Raw genomic sequence first — 13,977 nt, 5'->3', positions numbered from 1 at the left:
GACTCATACATAAATTATACTTAAACCCAAAATGGTTCTCCAGTAGATTATTAAGAAAGGCTCATTCTTTGTTCAAAAATGGCCTTTTTGCCTTCATACAGATTACAATTGATCATTTCCGACTAATTGAAAATTACATTTTGTTTAAAGTATCGCCCTTTCTAAAACAAGCCATACAAAGCTTTTTACAATTTCAGTTTTATCCTACAGAAAAGATAGAACAAATGTTATAGTTAAACTCAAATATACTGATTAATAAAAAAAATGGACAAAAAAAGTATTATATTTGTTAGTGATATTATGAATAGAAATCGAGGAGTTTTATGTCACATTTGCAGTTATCGAAAATATATAGGAATATCTGTTCAATCTAAACTTACAACCATCTGATTGCAGCACTACCACAAAAATGAAGGTGGCAAATGGAAAAGGGAGAAGGTAGGGAACTTGTTTGCCTGTCATATATTAAAGATACAAATTGGCTGAAAGGAACTGGCATAAATAGAAACATATACCAGTTTCATTTGAGGACATAATCAAATCAAATCACATTTATTTATATAGCCCTTCGTACATCAGCTGATATCTCAAAGTGCTGTACAGAAACCCAGCCTAAAACCCCAAACAGCAAGCAATGCAGGTGTAATATTGACAGCTGTGCCATACAGGTTGCAAAATAAATGGGAAGAGATTTTCGATGTACCAATTCCATGGCATTTGGTTTATGAACTGGTACAAAAAAACTACACTTGATTCAACACTTAGAGTTTTTCAATTTAAATTATTATATAGAATTGTTGCCGCCAATATAAAATATATTTATATAATATGGGGCATACAACAATCAGATCTGTAGATTTAGCTGCGAAGAGACCGAATTAATAGATCATTTATTCTGTCACTCAGAAACTTATTCCAATGTCTGTCTGCAAGCTGAAAATATTTGCACTGTAATTCTGTGGACCTAATTCAGATGTCATAACAAGATGCCCAGCGCTTCAGGCCTCCTCAAACCTCTCTCGCTCTCTTCCCACCCACAAAATGTCAGTCCCATCTTGCACCATAGGTTACTCTTGTCTGTCCATCACGCATGTAAAGAACTAGCTTTCCTGCTCTATCTGCGCTGATTGGTGAAGTAATGTAATGAGCTCAATGTTTAAAACAATAATGATTTCACAGGTTAAAAAGGAACAGAAAGGAACAATATATACCAATATATAACAATATAGTACTTTTTGGGGGGTCGAACGAGTTCAGAATTGTATTTTTCTGGTCGGAACAGTTGAATGGAATGAAAAGAATAGTGTTTCTGTTCAGAACGAAACAATTGGAAAATAATTTCACTTACAACCCTTGGTTTAAACTGTCCAGTCCAGCAGACGAACAGCTAATGTCAGCTGCCACATGTCAGGGGTAGTGGGGTGGGGCTGTTGGCACAGCCCGCAGCCAATCCGAGAGCTTGTTTATTGATGTGAAGACTGGACAGTGTTGCAGGAGGTCAGCTATTGGGCCAATATATTCTCAATGGGAATATGAGACACTGTTTAGGAGATGATAGAGATTGGTGATGAGGGAGAAAGTGTGCGTGAGGGTGGTGTGTGTGCTGTTTCAGAATCACCTGCAATACAGTTGTAGTAGGATGACCTGTACTTAGGCCTATTTATGTCATTATCTGGGTGTAAAATGACTGACTGGGAGAAAATGGCCAAATTGTATCATCTCCCCATATGCTTCTTATGGCTATTGTGTCTTGGCATAATGAAAATGACAAGTGGTCATATTTTGGTTTGGTATTCCTTGAAACCCATGTCAATCTGGTGGAATATGAGATGTGGTGATGTGTTTGATACAAGTGCGTGTGTTTAATGTATTCCTTTATTGTTGCAGTCATGCCATAACATAGTCTTCTCCTCTTTCTTCTCCTTTCCTCAGTGACATGATGAGTCGCAGATATTCAGTCTTCCCTCCCACACTCAAGCATGCAAAAACCTCAGACAGAGAGCACCAAAATAATGTTTACACATACTCAATATCATAGACTTACTCACAGTATCAGACATGCATGCCCACACACAGAAACACACACAAATGTATGCACACAAGGGCAAAGTCACACTTTCTGTCTTGCTCTCATTCACTCTCACATGCGCATGTACGCATGAACACACACACGCACAGAGTGGAGTTCATCGATCGCTGTGGGGTTTTTGGGCAGCAGCGAGGTCGTTTCTGTGGATTTTTCTCACCCAGTGAACACATTGCTCATGGTCTCTTCTCCCCCTCCATCCCCTCAGGACCCGTCCTCCACCTCCTTCTCTCCTCCTCTCCCTCTCCTCTCATCTCTTATTTACTCTGCTGCATCACAGAAAGGGAAGGCTGGGTGGATATAGGCTAGCTGCTTCACGGCAAAACAGAAAACAGCTACAGCTACTATGGTGACAGAGAGGCAGAGATGTACTGGAAGAGCCTAGCTTACGGTTGACCGTAGTTTAACCTAAATACACACGGTTCATATAAAATTCAGCTCGCTATGGTATTTGGTTTGTTGGTGTGGAAATCTTGACCCTGCCCAGCACACCTAACCCACACTCTCAATGTACTGTGAGTCCAAAGACAAACCCATCCTGAATGTGACATTCGTCTGACATTTTACTGTATGTCTACTAGGGATGCAACGGTACAACAGTGGGCCCACGGTTCAGTATGTATCACGGTTTGTGGGCCATGGCCCGATTTCGGTATCTTTATATTGAAGAAAAGTGTGTGCTTGTATGACTCTCATACAGGGGACGAGTTTTTCAACACGTAGCTCTTCATCTCCTAATCCAGTACATAGTGAACCGTCACAGTGAGGTAGCATCCAGTACATAGTGAACCGTCACAGTGAGGTAGCTTCCCGTACATAGCGAACCGTCACAGTGAGGTAGCTTTGAGTTGCTCTGGAGGTCCAACTATCAGTGGAGAGAGCTAGATAGGGTGTCTGTGTCAATTTGTTTTCAATGTATCTCCGTGATGTTTCATAGAGTGTGGGAATTATTTTGGTGCTGACATGTGTGCTGGAGGGGACATTGTAACGCGGCTCAATTTATTTCATCGCCGAATAGGGCTGCAAATCTTTGGCTATGAATACTCCCACTGCTTTCGTTATTTCTTTATGTTTTTCTGAATTTGTCGCAAATTGTTGTTGGAAGGCAGCAGCGAGTGATTGTTGTTTTTTTGCTAACGGGTGGACTCTCCTTGCTCCAGCTCCACCTGCAAGGGATACGGCTGGGTGATGGCGACGTAAATGACACATCATGTTAGAAGTGTTTCCACTCGAGTAGCCGACAGTGGCAAAGCAATGCTCGCAGACTGTACTTTGTTTGTTTACGGTCTTCTTACCCTCGTCATCGTATTGAACGCTGAATCCAAAATGTTCCCACATAGCGGGTTTGAAAGACGGCGGTGCCTCTTCAATTTTGCTTCTCTCTGTCTCGCTAGCGCTCACAATTGTCATGTTGGAGCTGAGCTGAGAGAATATTTGTTTTTAGTTTCCCTTCTCTTCATGGGGCCCCTTTAGAGAAGTTTCCTACTGAAATGTCATTGCAAATCTTCCATTGGTTGTTTAAGGGGGAGGGGGTTGCGCTCACTGCAGTTGCCACATTTTGAGACATTGCTGTGGAGTAAAGTTTGTCAGCCCTCAGGAGACCCCTAATGGCCTGGGGCCTCAAGCAGTGGCCTGCCAAACCTGTTCACAAGCTGCATGTATGGTTCTGTGGATCTGAATGTACAACGTGCGTGTAGTCTGCAGCGCAATAAACAAGTTTCGGAAATTCTAGGAAAATGACAGGCATTTCTTAATTCTGCGGTTCATGTGTGCGTATTGAACCATAGGGGGCGTACCGAACGGTTCGACAACATACTGTCAAACATCCTCCCAGAGCGCTAAGAACCTTGGCGTGATCCTGGACAACACCCTGTCGTTCTCAACTAACATCAAGGCGGTGGCCCGTTCTTGTAGGTTCATGCTCTACAACATCCGCAGAGTACGACCCTGCCTCACACAGGAAGCAGCGCAGGTCCTAATCCAGGCACTTGTCATCTCCCGTCTGGATTACTGCAACTCGCTGTTGGCTGGGCTCCCTGCCTGTGCCATTAAACCCCTACAACTCATCCAGAACGCCGCAGCCCGTCTGGTGTTCAACCTTCCCAAGTTCTCTCACGTCACCCCGCTCCTCCGCTCTCTCCACTGGCTTCCAGTTGAAGCTCGCATCCGCTACAAGACCATGGTGCTTGCCTACGGAGCTGTGAGGGGAACGGCACCTCAGTACCTCCAGGCTCTGATCAGGCCCTACACCCAAACAAGGGCACTGCGTTCATCCACCTCTGGCCTGCTCGCCTCCCTACCACTGAGGAAGTACAGTTCCCGCGCAGCCCAGTCAAAACTGTTCGCTGCTCTGGCCCCCCAATGGTGGAACAAACTCCCTCACGACGCCAGGACAGCGGAGTCAATCACCACCTTCCGGAGACACCTGAAACCCCACCTCTTTCAGGAATACCTAGGATAGGATAAAGTAATCCTTCTCACCCCCCTTAAAAGATTTAGATGCACTATTGTAAAGTGGCTGTTCCACTGGATGTCTTAAGGTGAACGCACCAATTTGTAAGTCGCTCTAGATAAGAGCGTCTGCTAAATGACTTAAATGTAAATGTAAATACTGTGTACCGTTGCATCCCTAATGTCTACACACAAACACCTGCTGTAGTAACACACATAGCACACATAAATAATTGTATAATGTATTGGTAATCCTGTGGTCCTCAGTATATCGGGATTTAGGTAGCTGGTTTCCTAACAAGTATCTCTATCTGTGGCCTACAGATGTGGGATCTTAATTTGATCACTCTTTTGTTGCTGAGAATTTTTCTGCATAGCAGGAAATGCAAAATGTCAGGCTTGATTTGCCCGAACAAAAAATCCACCACCCCCTAAAGAAAACTCCTTAAATTAAATTATAATACACATAATAAATCACATTTCCTGTTGCTGCAGGATTATTTTCCTGCTGTAGAAAACTGGCTAAAATTAAGATCCTACATCTGTATGGGCCATTTTGGAGTAAAACATGGACTATTATGAGACCAGATCTGTCTATTGATTGAACAAGCAGTTTGAGTCAATGTCTGTCTGCTACAGGTTTAGCTTTCATCGATTGACAGAAGGTGGTAAAAGACTAAATAAGATCTTCCCTGTCTGAGTGGAAGTGGGCAGTGAGTAGTAGGTACACAGTGCAGTTGTATTTTAGCAGCGCTTATGTGAAGAGGCTTTGCTATTGGCAAAGACCAGCTAGAAAGAAAAAGACAGCTGTTATATAATAAATAAAAATAACTTTATTTACAAGTGCTGGCTGTCTTTGGTTGGCTTGTTGCTTGTCGATGGAGAAGCTTTTGGGTACATCTCAGCAGTCTCAACTCTCTTCATCTCAGAAACTATTGGATGCATCTCAATAATCTAATACTCTCCTCTTCTGTTTTCCTTCATCTGCACTGATTTGATATGGTGGTTGCCTACACCACCAGCCTACACGTGTTTTCACCTGTCCAGTGTTTTCACTCCAATTAGGATGAAGGAAAGGAGACAAGAGAGAGACCGAAACTAAAACAGGAAATGCCCGTGCTCAGGTCTGTTCAACGCTGGTCCGACCAATCTGAACCACTGCTTTTAATCATGGCAAGGCGACCGGAAACATGACCGAATACAGCTATTTGCAGCTATTCGCTCCGCAAGGCAATCAAACAAGCTAAGCGTCAGTATAGAGACAAAGTAGAGTCGCAATTCAACGGCTCAGACACAAGACATATGTGGCAGGGTCTATAGTCAATCACAGATTACAAAAAGAAAACCTGCCCCGTCGTGGACACTGGCGTCTTGCTCCCAGACAAACTAAACAACTTCTTTGCTCGCTTTGAGGACAATACATTGCCACTGACACAGTCCGCTACCAAAAACTGCGGGCTCTCCTTCACCGCAGCCAACTTGAGTAAAACATTTAAATGTGTTAACCCTCGCAAGGCTGCAGGCCCAGACGGCATCCCTAGACATGTCCTCAGAGCATGCGCAGACCAGCTGGCTGGTGTGTCTACGGACATATTCAATCAATCCCTATCCCAGTCTGCTGTTCCCACATGTTTCAAGAGGGCCACCATTGTTCCTGTTCCCAAGAAAGGTAACTGAGCTAAACGACTATCGCACCGTAGCACTCACTTCCGTCATCATGAAGTGCTTTGAGAGACTAGTCAAGGATCATATCACCTCCGCCCTACCTGACACCCTAGACCCACTCCAATTCGCTTACCGCCCCAATAGGTCCACAGACGATGTAATCGCAATCACACTGCACACTCCCTAACCCATCTGGACAAGAGGAATACCATTTAAGTCATTTAAGTCATTTAGCAGACGCTCTTATCCAGAGCGACTTACAAATTGGTGCATTCACCTTATGACCTCCAGTGGAACAGTAGTGCATCTAAATCTTTTCAGGGGGAGGGGGGGTGAGAGGGATTACTTTATCCTATCCTAGGTATTCCTTAAAGAGGTGGGGTTTCAGGTGTCTCCGGAAGGTGGTGATTGACTCCGCTGTCCTGGCGTCGTGAGGGAGTTTGTTCCACCATTGGGGGGCCAGAGCAGCGAACAGTTTTGACTGGGCTGAGCGGGAACTGTACTTCCTCAGTGGTAGGGAGGCGAGCAGGCCAGAGGTGGATGAACGCAGTGCCCTTGTTTGGGTGTAGGGCCTGATCAGAGCCTGGAGGTACTGAGGTGCCGTTCCCCTCACAGCTCCGTAGGCAAGCACCATGGTCTTGTAGCGGATGCGAGCTTCAACTGGAAGCCAGTGGAGGGAGCGGAGGAGCGGGGTGACGTGAGAGAACTTGGGAAGGTTGAACACCAGACGGGCTGCGGCGTTCTGGATGAGTTGTAGGGTTTAATGGCACAGGCAGGGAGCCCAGCCAACAGCGAGTTGCAGTAATCCAGACGGGAGATGACAAGTGCCTGGATTAGGACCTGCGCCGCTTCCTGTGTGAGGCAGGGTCGTACTCTGCGGATGTTGTAGAGCATGAACCTACAGGAACGGGCCACCGCCTTGATGTTAGTTGAGAACGACAGGGTGTTGTCCAGGATCACGCCAAGGTTCTTAGCGCTCTGGGAGGAGGACACAATGGAGTTGTCAACCGTGATGGCGAGATCATGGAACGGGCAGTCCTTCCCCGGGAGGAAGAGCAGCTCCGTCTTGCCGAGGTTCAGCTTGAGGTGGTGATCCGTCATCCACACGGATATGTCTGCCAGACATGCAGAGATGCGATTCGCCACCTGGTCATCAGAAGGGGGAAAGGAGAAGATTAATTGTGTGTCGTCTGCATAGCAATGATAGGAGAGACCATGTGAGGTTATGACAGAGCCAAGTGACTTGGTGTATAGCGAGAATAGGAGAGGGCCTAGAACAGAGCCCTGGGGGACACCAGTGGTGAGAGCCTGTGGTGTGGAGACGGATTCTCGCCACGCCACCTGGTAGGAGCGACCTGTCAGGTAGGACGCAATCCAAGCGTGGGCCACGCCGGAGATGCCCAACTCAGAGAGGGTGGAGAGGAGGATCTGATGGTTCACAGTATCGAAGGCAGCCGATAGGTCTAGAAGGATGAGAGCAGAGGAGAGAGAGTTAGCTTTAGCAGTGCGGAGCGCCTCCGTGATACAGAGAAGAGCAGTCTCAGTTGAATGACTAGTCTTGAAACCTGACTGATTTGGATCAAGAAGGTCATTCTGAGAGAGATAGCGGGAGAGCTGGCCAAGGACGGCACGTTCAAGAGTTTTGGAGAGAAAAGAAAGAAGGGATACTGGTCTGTAGTTGTTGACATCGGAGGGATCGAGTGTAGGTTTTTTCAGAAGGGGTGCAACTCTCGCTCTCTTGAAGACGGAAGGGACGTAGCCAGCGGTCAGGGATGAGTTGATGAGCGAGGTGAGGTAAGGGAGAAGGTCTCCGGAAATGGTCTGGAGAAGAGAGGAGGGGATAGGGTCAAGCGGGCAGGTTGTTGGGCGGCCGGCCGTCACAAGACGCGAGATTTCATCTGGAGAGAGAGGGGAGAAAGAGGTCAGAGCACAGGGTAGGGCAGTGTGAGCAGAACCAGCGGTGTCGTTTGACTTAGCAAACGAGGATCGGATGTCGTCGACCTTCTTTTCAAAATGGTTGACGAAGTCATCTGCAGAGAGGGAGGAGGGGGGGGGGGGGGGGAGGAGGATTCAGGAGGGAGGAGAAGGTTGCAAAGAGCTTCCTAGGGTTAGAGGCAGATGCTTGGAATTTAGAGTGGTAGAAAGTGGCTTTAGCAGCAGAGAGAGAAGAGGAAAATGTAGAGAGGAGGGAGTGAAAGGATGTCAGGTCCGCAGGGAGGCGAGTTTTCCTCCATTTCCGCTCGGCTGCCCGGAGCCCTGTTCTATGTAAGAATGCTGTTCATCGATTACAGCTCAGAATTTAACACCATAGTACCCTCCAAACTCGTCATTAAGCTTGAGACCCTGGGTCTCGACCCCGCCCTGTGCAACTGGGTCCTGGACTTTCTGATGGGCCGCCTCCAGGTGGTGAGGGTAGGAAACAACATCTCCACCCCGCTGATCCTCAACACTGGGGCCCCACAAGGGTGCATTCTCAGCCCTCTCCTGTACTCCCTGTTTACCCATGACTGCGTGGTCATGCACTCCTCCAACTCAATCATCAAGTTTGCAGACGACACTACAGTGGTAGGCTTGATTTACCAACAACGACGAGACGGCCTACAAGGAGGAGGTGAGGTCCCTCTGAGTGTGGTGTCAGAAAAATAACCTCACACTCAATGTCAACAAAACAAAAGAGATGATCGTGGACTTCAGGAAACAGCAGAGGGATCACCCCCCTATCCACATTGACGGGACAGTAGTGGAGAAGGTGGAAAGTTTAAAGTTTAAAGTTCCTTGGCGTACACATCAGACAGTGTGGTGAAGAAGGCGCAACAGCGACCTCAAGAGGCTGAAGAAATTTGGCTTGTCACCGAAAACACTTACAAACTTTTACAGATGCACAATCGAGAGCATCCTGTCGGGCTGTTTCACCGCCTGGTACGGCAACTGCTCCGCCCAAAACCGTAAGGCTCTCCAGAGGGTAGTGAGGTCTGCACAATGCATCACCGGCAAACTACCTGCCCTCTAGGACACCTACACCACCCGATGTCACAGGAAGGTCAAAAAGATCATCAAGGACAACAACCACAACAACCACTGCTTGTTCACCCCGCTATCATCCAGAAGGCGAGGTCAGTACAGGTGCATCAAGGCTGGGAGGCTGAAAAACAGATTCTATCTCAAGGCCATCAGACTGTAAACAGCCATCACTAACAATGAGTGGCTGCTGCCAACATACTGACTCAAATCTCTAGCCACTTCAATAATTAAAAATGGGATGTAATAAATGTATCACTAGTCACTTTAAACAATGGAACTTTATATAATGTTTACATACCCTACATTACTCATTTTTATGTATATACTGTACTCTATACCATCTACTGCATCTTGCCTATGCCGCACGGCCATTGCTCATCCATATATTTATATGTACATATTCTTATTCATTCCTTTACACTTGTGTGTATAAGGTAGTTGTTGTGAAATTGTTAGATTACTTGTTAGATACTGCATGGTTGGAACTAGAAGCACAAGCATTTCGCTACACTGGCATTAACATCTGCTAACCATGTGTATGTGACCAATAAAATTAGATTTGATTTCTGATTATTGAGATACACCTTATATGTGTGACCTATTGCTAAGTGACTGTTCCAATTTGAATAGGTTTTGAATGTGATAGACTGTTGGACAGTGAGAGGGGGGTGTTGCTTAATATTCAAATGAGGGCCAGGAGGCCAGCCAATTGTGTGGAGTTCACCTTGAGGTGAAAGAACACTGGGATTCGAAATACAGACGGTATGATTTTCAATACCGTTTCTTATTTGGGGTGGTTGGGGGCTGCGGGGTGCATGCTATGTCACTGCTTATAGCTGTACATTAAGTATAACTATAAAAATGTAAGATGTGTCAAATAAATGATATCCAGCTCAGGGCTCCAGCTTTGCATTTGGTTTGCTAACTTGTTAGGTAACTGGCTAGATTTATGGGCTCTTGAGTGGCGCAGTGGTCTAAGGCACTGCATCTCTGTGCTAGAGGCATCACTACAGACCCTGGTTCAATCCCGGGCTGTATAACACCGTGCCGTGACTGGGAGTCCCATAGGGCAGTGCACAATTGGCCCAGTGTCATCCGGATTATGGTTTGGCCGGTGTAAATAAGAATTTGTTCATAACTGGCTTGGTTAAATAATGGTTAAATAAAAAAATGTGAAGCTCAAGCTTCTTCGTTTACAGCAGAGAGCCTGAGTACCAGTCTCTTTAGCTAACATTCCATTCTTTGTAATTTCCAAAGACACTGGCCTTTCTGTCATCTTCAAGTATGAACATTCTATCATTAATGGCCTCAGGAGAACAGAGGAGTTGATCCTGATTCGATAACCCTCACAGCTATCCTCCAATCAAAATGACTATCCAAATATTATACAATGGGTGGGGTGGGTCTAATCCTGAATGCTGATTGGTGTCTATTCCACCACATATTGCCACCGGCTTAATCTGTGACATGGTCATATGCCCATTTACTTTGTTCCGTCTGACTGTGCAATCCACTGTTTTATCAGCTGACAGGCAATTTATACATTTGATCTCCACTATAAAAAGCATCTAGACATTATCTCAGATTTCTTTTAGACTAACATTTAGTTTTCAACAGTGGAGATTTGTGTCGACCTTGATGTCTGTCCCTCAAACATTTGCAACATTGCTTCAATATACAAATTCAATCTCCAGCTGTCGCATAGTAATGAACGTGTCGGGAGTCAGGATGAGCCATACTGGCAGGCAGGCATCTTTTCTCAGCCAGTCAAAATCAGCATAATCTTTATGGATATACAGAAAGAAATATCAATAGAAAACAGGTCAAACGAAACAAATTGCAGCTGGTTGGCAGTATTTTCAGCTTCCGTTTGAAGTGATCGTGTTAGCTAGCTGTGCTGTTGGCTAGCTCCTCTGAACAATAGTGTCCTGACGAGAGAGCATTTTCTATGCCAGGTAAAATTGTGCGTCATTAGCTCATTGTTAAATGTCACTTGAAAACAGCTTAAACAAATGCAAATGCAGCTACTTTGTTGTTGTTCTGGCTGTACTGTTTGAAGTAACTGTAGGTTAGCCGTAGTTGGCTATCTAGCAAGCAAGGAATAAGAACGTTGCCAGCCAGTATGGCAATAGAACATTTAGAAAGAACGACTGGATCACCTCCATAGATATAGAGAGACATATTTCCCCCAGATTACACAGATCCACAAAGAATTCGAAAACAAATCCAATTTTGAAAAACTCCCATATCTTTTGGGTGAAATTCCACAGTGTGCCATCACAGCAGCAATATTTGTGACCTGTTGCCACGAGAAAAGGGAAACCAGTGAAGAACAAACACCATTGTAAATACAACCCATATTTATGCTTATTCATTTTATCTTGTGTCCTTTAACTATTTGTACATTGTATAAATATAATAATATTTGTAATGTCTTTACTGTTTTGAAACTTCTGTATGTGTAATGTTTACTGTTAATTTTAGTTGTTTTTCACTTTATATATTCACTTTGTATGTTGTCTACCTCACTTGCTTTGGCAATGTTAACACATGTTTCCCATGCCAATAAAGCCCTTGAATTGAATTGATATAGAACAAAAATACTTAACAAATGGGTCGCGTTTCTGGCAACCGAACTGATAGAACCAACAACAAGCCGGCTTGGGTAGCAACCCTAGATTTGTGTTGGGACTATTTCTTGTGTAAGGATGAAATCGTATGAATAAATCATTTTTTCATAAATCATTATTTGAATATGTTGATAACCTATTGTATAAAAGTGATAATGCTCTCGAAGCCGGTGTTTAGAGGATACAGTATATTGGCATATTTTTCCGCGCCTAACAACACCCGTGCCAATATGTCCTCCAAACATAGATTTTTCGGGTATTATCACCTAATTGGAACTATATCACTTTTTTTTCTCCACAGAACATGTTGGCATCCATTTTTTGTTTGTCCAGAGGAAACCAATCTGTCAAAATGTGCTAGCTCATGTCTACATTATCTTGCTTACTTAACAGCTAAATGTTTATTTTTAACTTTGTTATAATTATATTTTCGAGGCTCATGATGTTGTCATGGAAAATATGAATGTTATTACCAACAACCAATGAGCAACCCTGCCATAAACCCATCTGCATATTGAACATTGAAATTGCCGAAAAGCCAGTTTCTTTGGCAATGACATGGAGTGGCAAGGAGTGGAATGTTAGCTAAAAAGACTGGTACCCAGACTAGAGACATTCAATCCTCTCCTGGATCAAGATCCCCGTTGCCCCAAAAAAAATTGGGGTGCACGTATACCCCAGTATGGTACAGAAACGGTATGACGATTTGAACATCTGTTTACCGCCAAACCCTAGTACAAGTTTACGTAACTTTTATCATAATCTCCAATTTGCATTCCATGGCAGTTAGTCAGTCACTCCACTGTTTTTAGGCCTGGGTCCCTCCCTCATCCAAGCAGCCAGTGGCGCTGTACTAAAGAGATGCTGACAAGTTGTATCCATTTGTTCTGTTACACTTATGTGCATTTGTGTATTACACCAAAATAAAGTGCCGTCAACGTATATAGCTTTATATTGCATCTGTTACAGTATTCAGGCCTGTGTGTGTAAGTGTTTGTTATTCCCTCCTCAGATCACCAGAAGCTAGAGAGAGAGGCCCGTATTTGTCGCCTGCTCAAGCACTCCAACATCGGTGAGTCTTTCTGTAACTAACCAACGCACCAAAGCACTGTCCACCTACCTACACAGTATGCTGCAATATGCTGCTTCAATCTGCCATTTATCAATCTTCAATATATCTATATATATCTATATACATACATGTATACATATATTCTGCAATATAAAGTTTGCTGATTCAACGATCTATCATCTATAATGAGTCTATATGAATCTCTAAGCCGGCACAAAGTTTTGATATCTGCGTCTTGTTTGACTATTCCACATTCAGTACCATGGCGACGGAAGGCTCAGGTTCCTGGGTCTGGCCTCGGTGCGTTTTGATTTATCCTTCCGTTGCCATGCATTATTACTGGCCAAGTATGAATAAAAGGCTTTTTAACGTGAGAGTGCCTTGAGTTGACATTTTTTGGGGAGTTTTTTGCCCCCTAATGCTTTTGCAGTGTTCGCACTACCTGATTGTTCGCACTTCTTCTTGTTGCTTGTTCCAAGTCATTCTTTATCCCCCTGTTTTCACATGAACGTACAGCTCTCGGACAGCTACTTTAGTATCAAAGAAGCACTCTTCCACTGTTTCATTGTGCCTTATACTGTACACTTTAATCCAAATGCCATGATGTGTTTGAAATCAGAAAGCTATTTGGAAAAAGGTTTTACTTGCAACGATCTTGATATGTGGTTGTCTTAGCTATTTTGGTTGACTGCACCGATTGCTGATTGATGCTCTGGATAAGAGTGTCTGCTAAATGACCAAGTGTGAATGTATACAGATTTCATTTGACCCCTCCATGGCTTAGTTCTCCCTCCCTCTCTTTCTCTCTCTCTCTTTCAGTTCGTCTTCATGACAGTATATCAGAGGAAGGCTTCCACTATCTCCTATTTGACTTGTAAGTTCTCTCTCTTCTCCTTTTTTACAAATGTTTTACCTCTTTACACCTCTGTCATTTGTCTATCCACTCACTAAAATCCCCCTACTCTTTTACACTACTCTCCTCTCTTATACCCTCCCTCGCTCTCTCCCATGAGATTCTGCCGGTTAACAGTACTAGTTCTAGTTTCCATGGT

The 13,977-nt window shown here is 44.4% G+C and overlaps 1 protein-coding gene across 26 annotated transcripts in view; it reads left to right on the top strand.

The window, feature by feature from the left end:
- Positions 1-13,977, top strand: part of camk2b1 (calcium/calmodulin-dependent protein kinase (CaM kinase) II beta 1) — an 89,645-nt gene that overhangs the window by 19,659 nt on the left and 56,009 nt on the right. For 15 of the 26 annotated variants that reach the window (XM_065011732.1, XM_065011735.1, XM_065011730.1 and 12 more), the window contains exons 3-5: positions 12,866-12,925; positions 13,184-13,225; positions 13,745-13,799. In XM_065011732.1, the coding sequence (XP_064867804.1) occupies positions 12,866-12,925; positions 13,184-13,225; positions 13,745-13,799 (157 nt within the window). The remainder of the gene's footprint in view (positions 1-12,865; positions 12,926-13,183; positions 13,226-13,744; positions 13,800-13,977) is intronic. The other 11 variants (XM_065011753.1, XM_065011748.1, XM_065011750.1 and 8 more) reach the window with 1 other exon arrangement.

This window comes from Oncorhynchus nerka, linkage group LG27, assembly GCF_034236695.1.
Source record: "Oncorhynchus nerka isolate Pitt River linkage group LG27, Oner_Uvic_2.0, whole genome shotgun sequence".
Classification (NCBI taxonomy): Eukaryota; Metazoa; Chordata; class Actinopteri; order Salmoniformes; family Salmonidae; genus Oncorhynchus; species Oncorhynchus nerka.
This window is presented reverse-complemented; position numbering and strand designations above follow the sequence as displayed.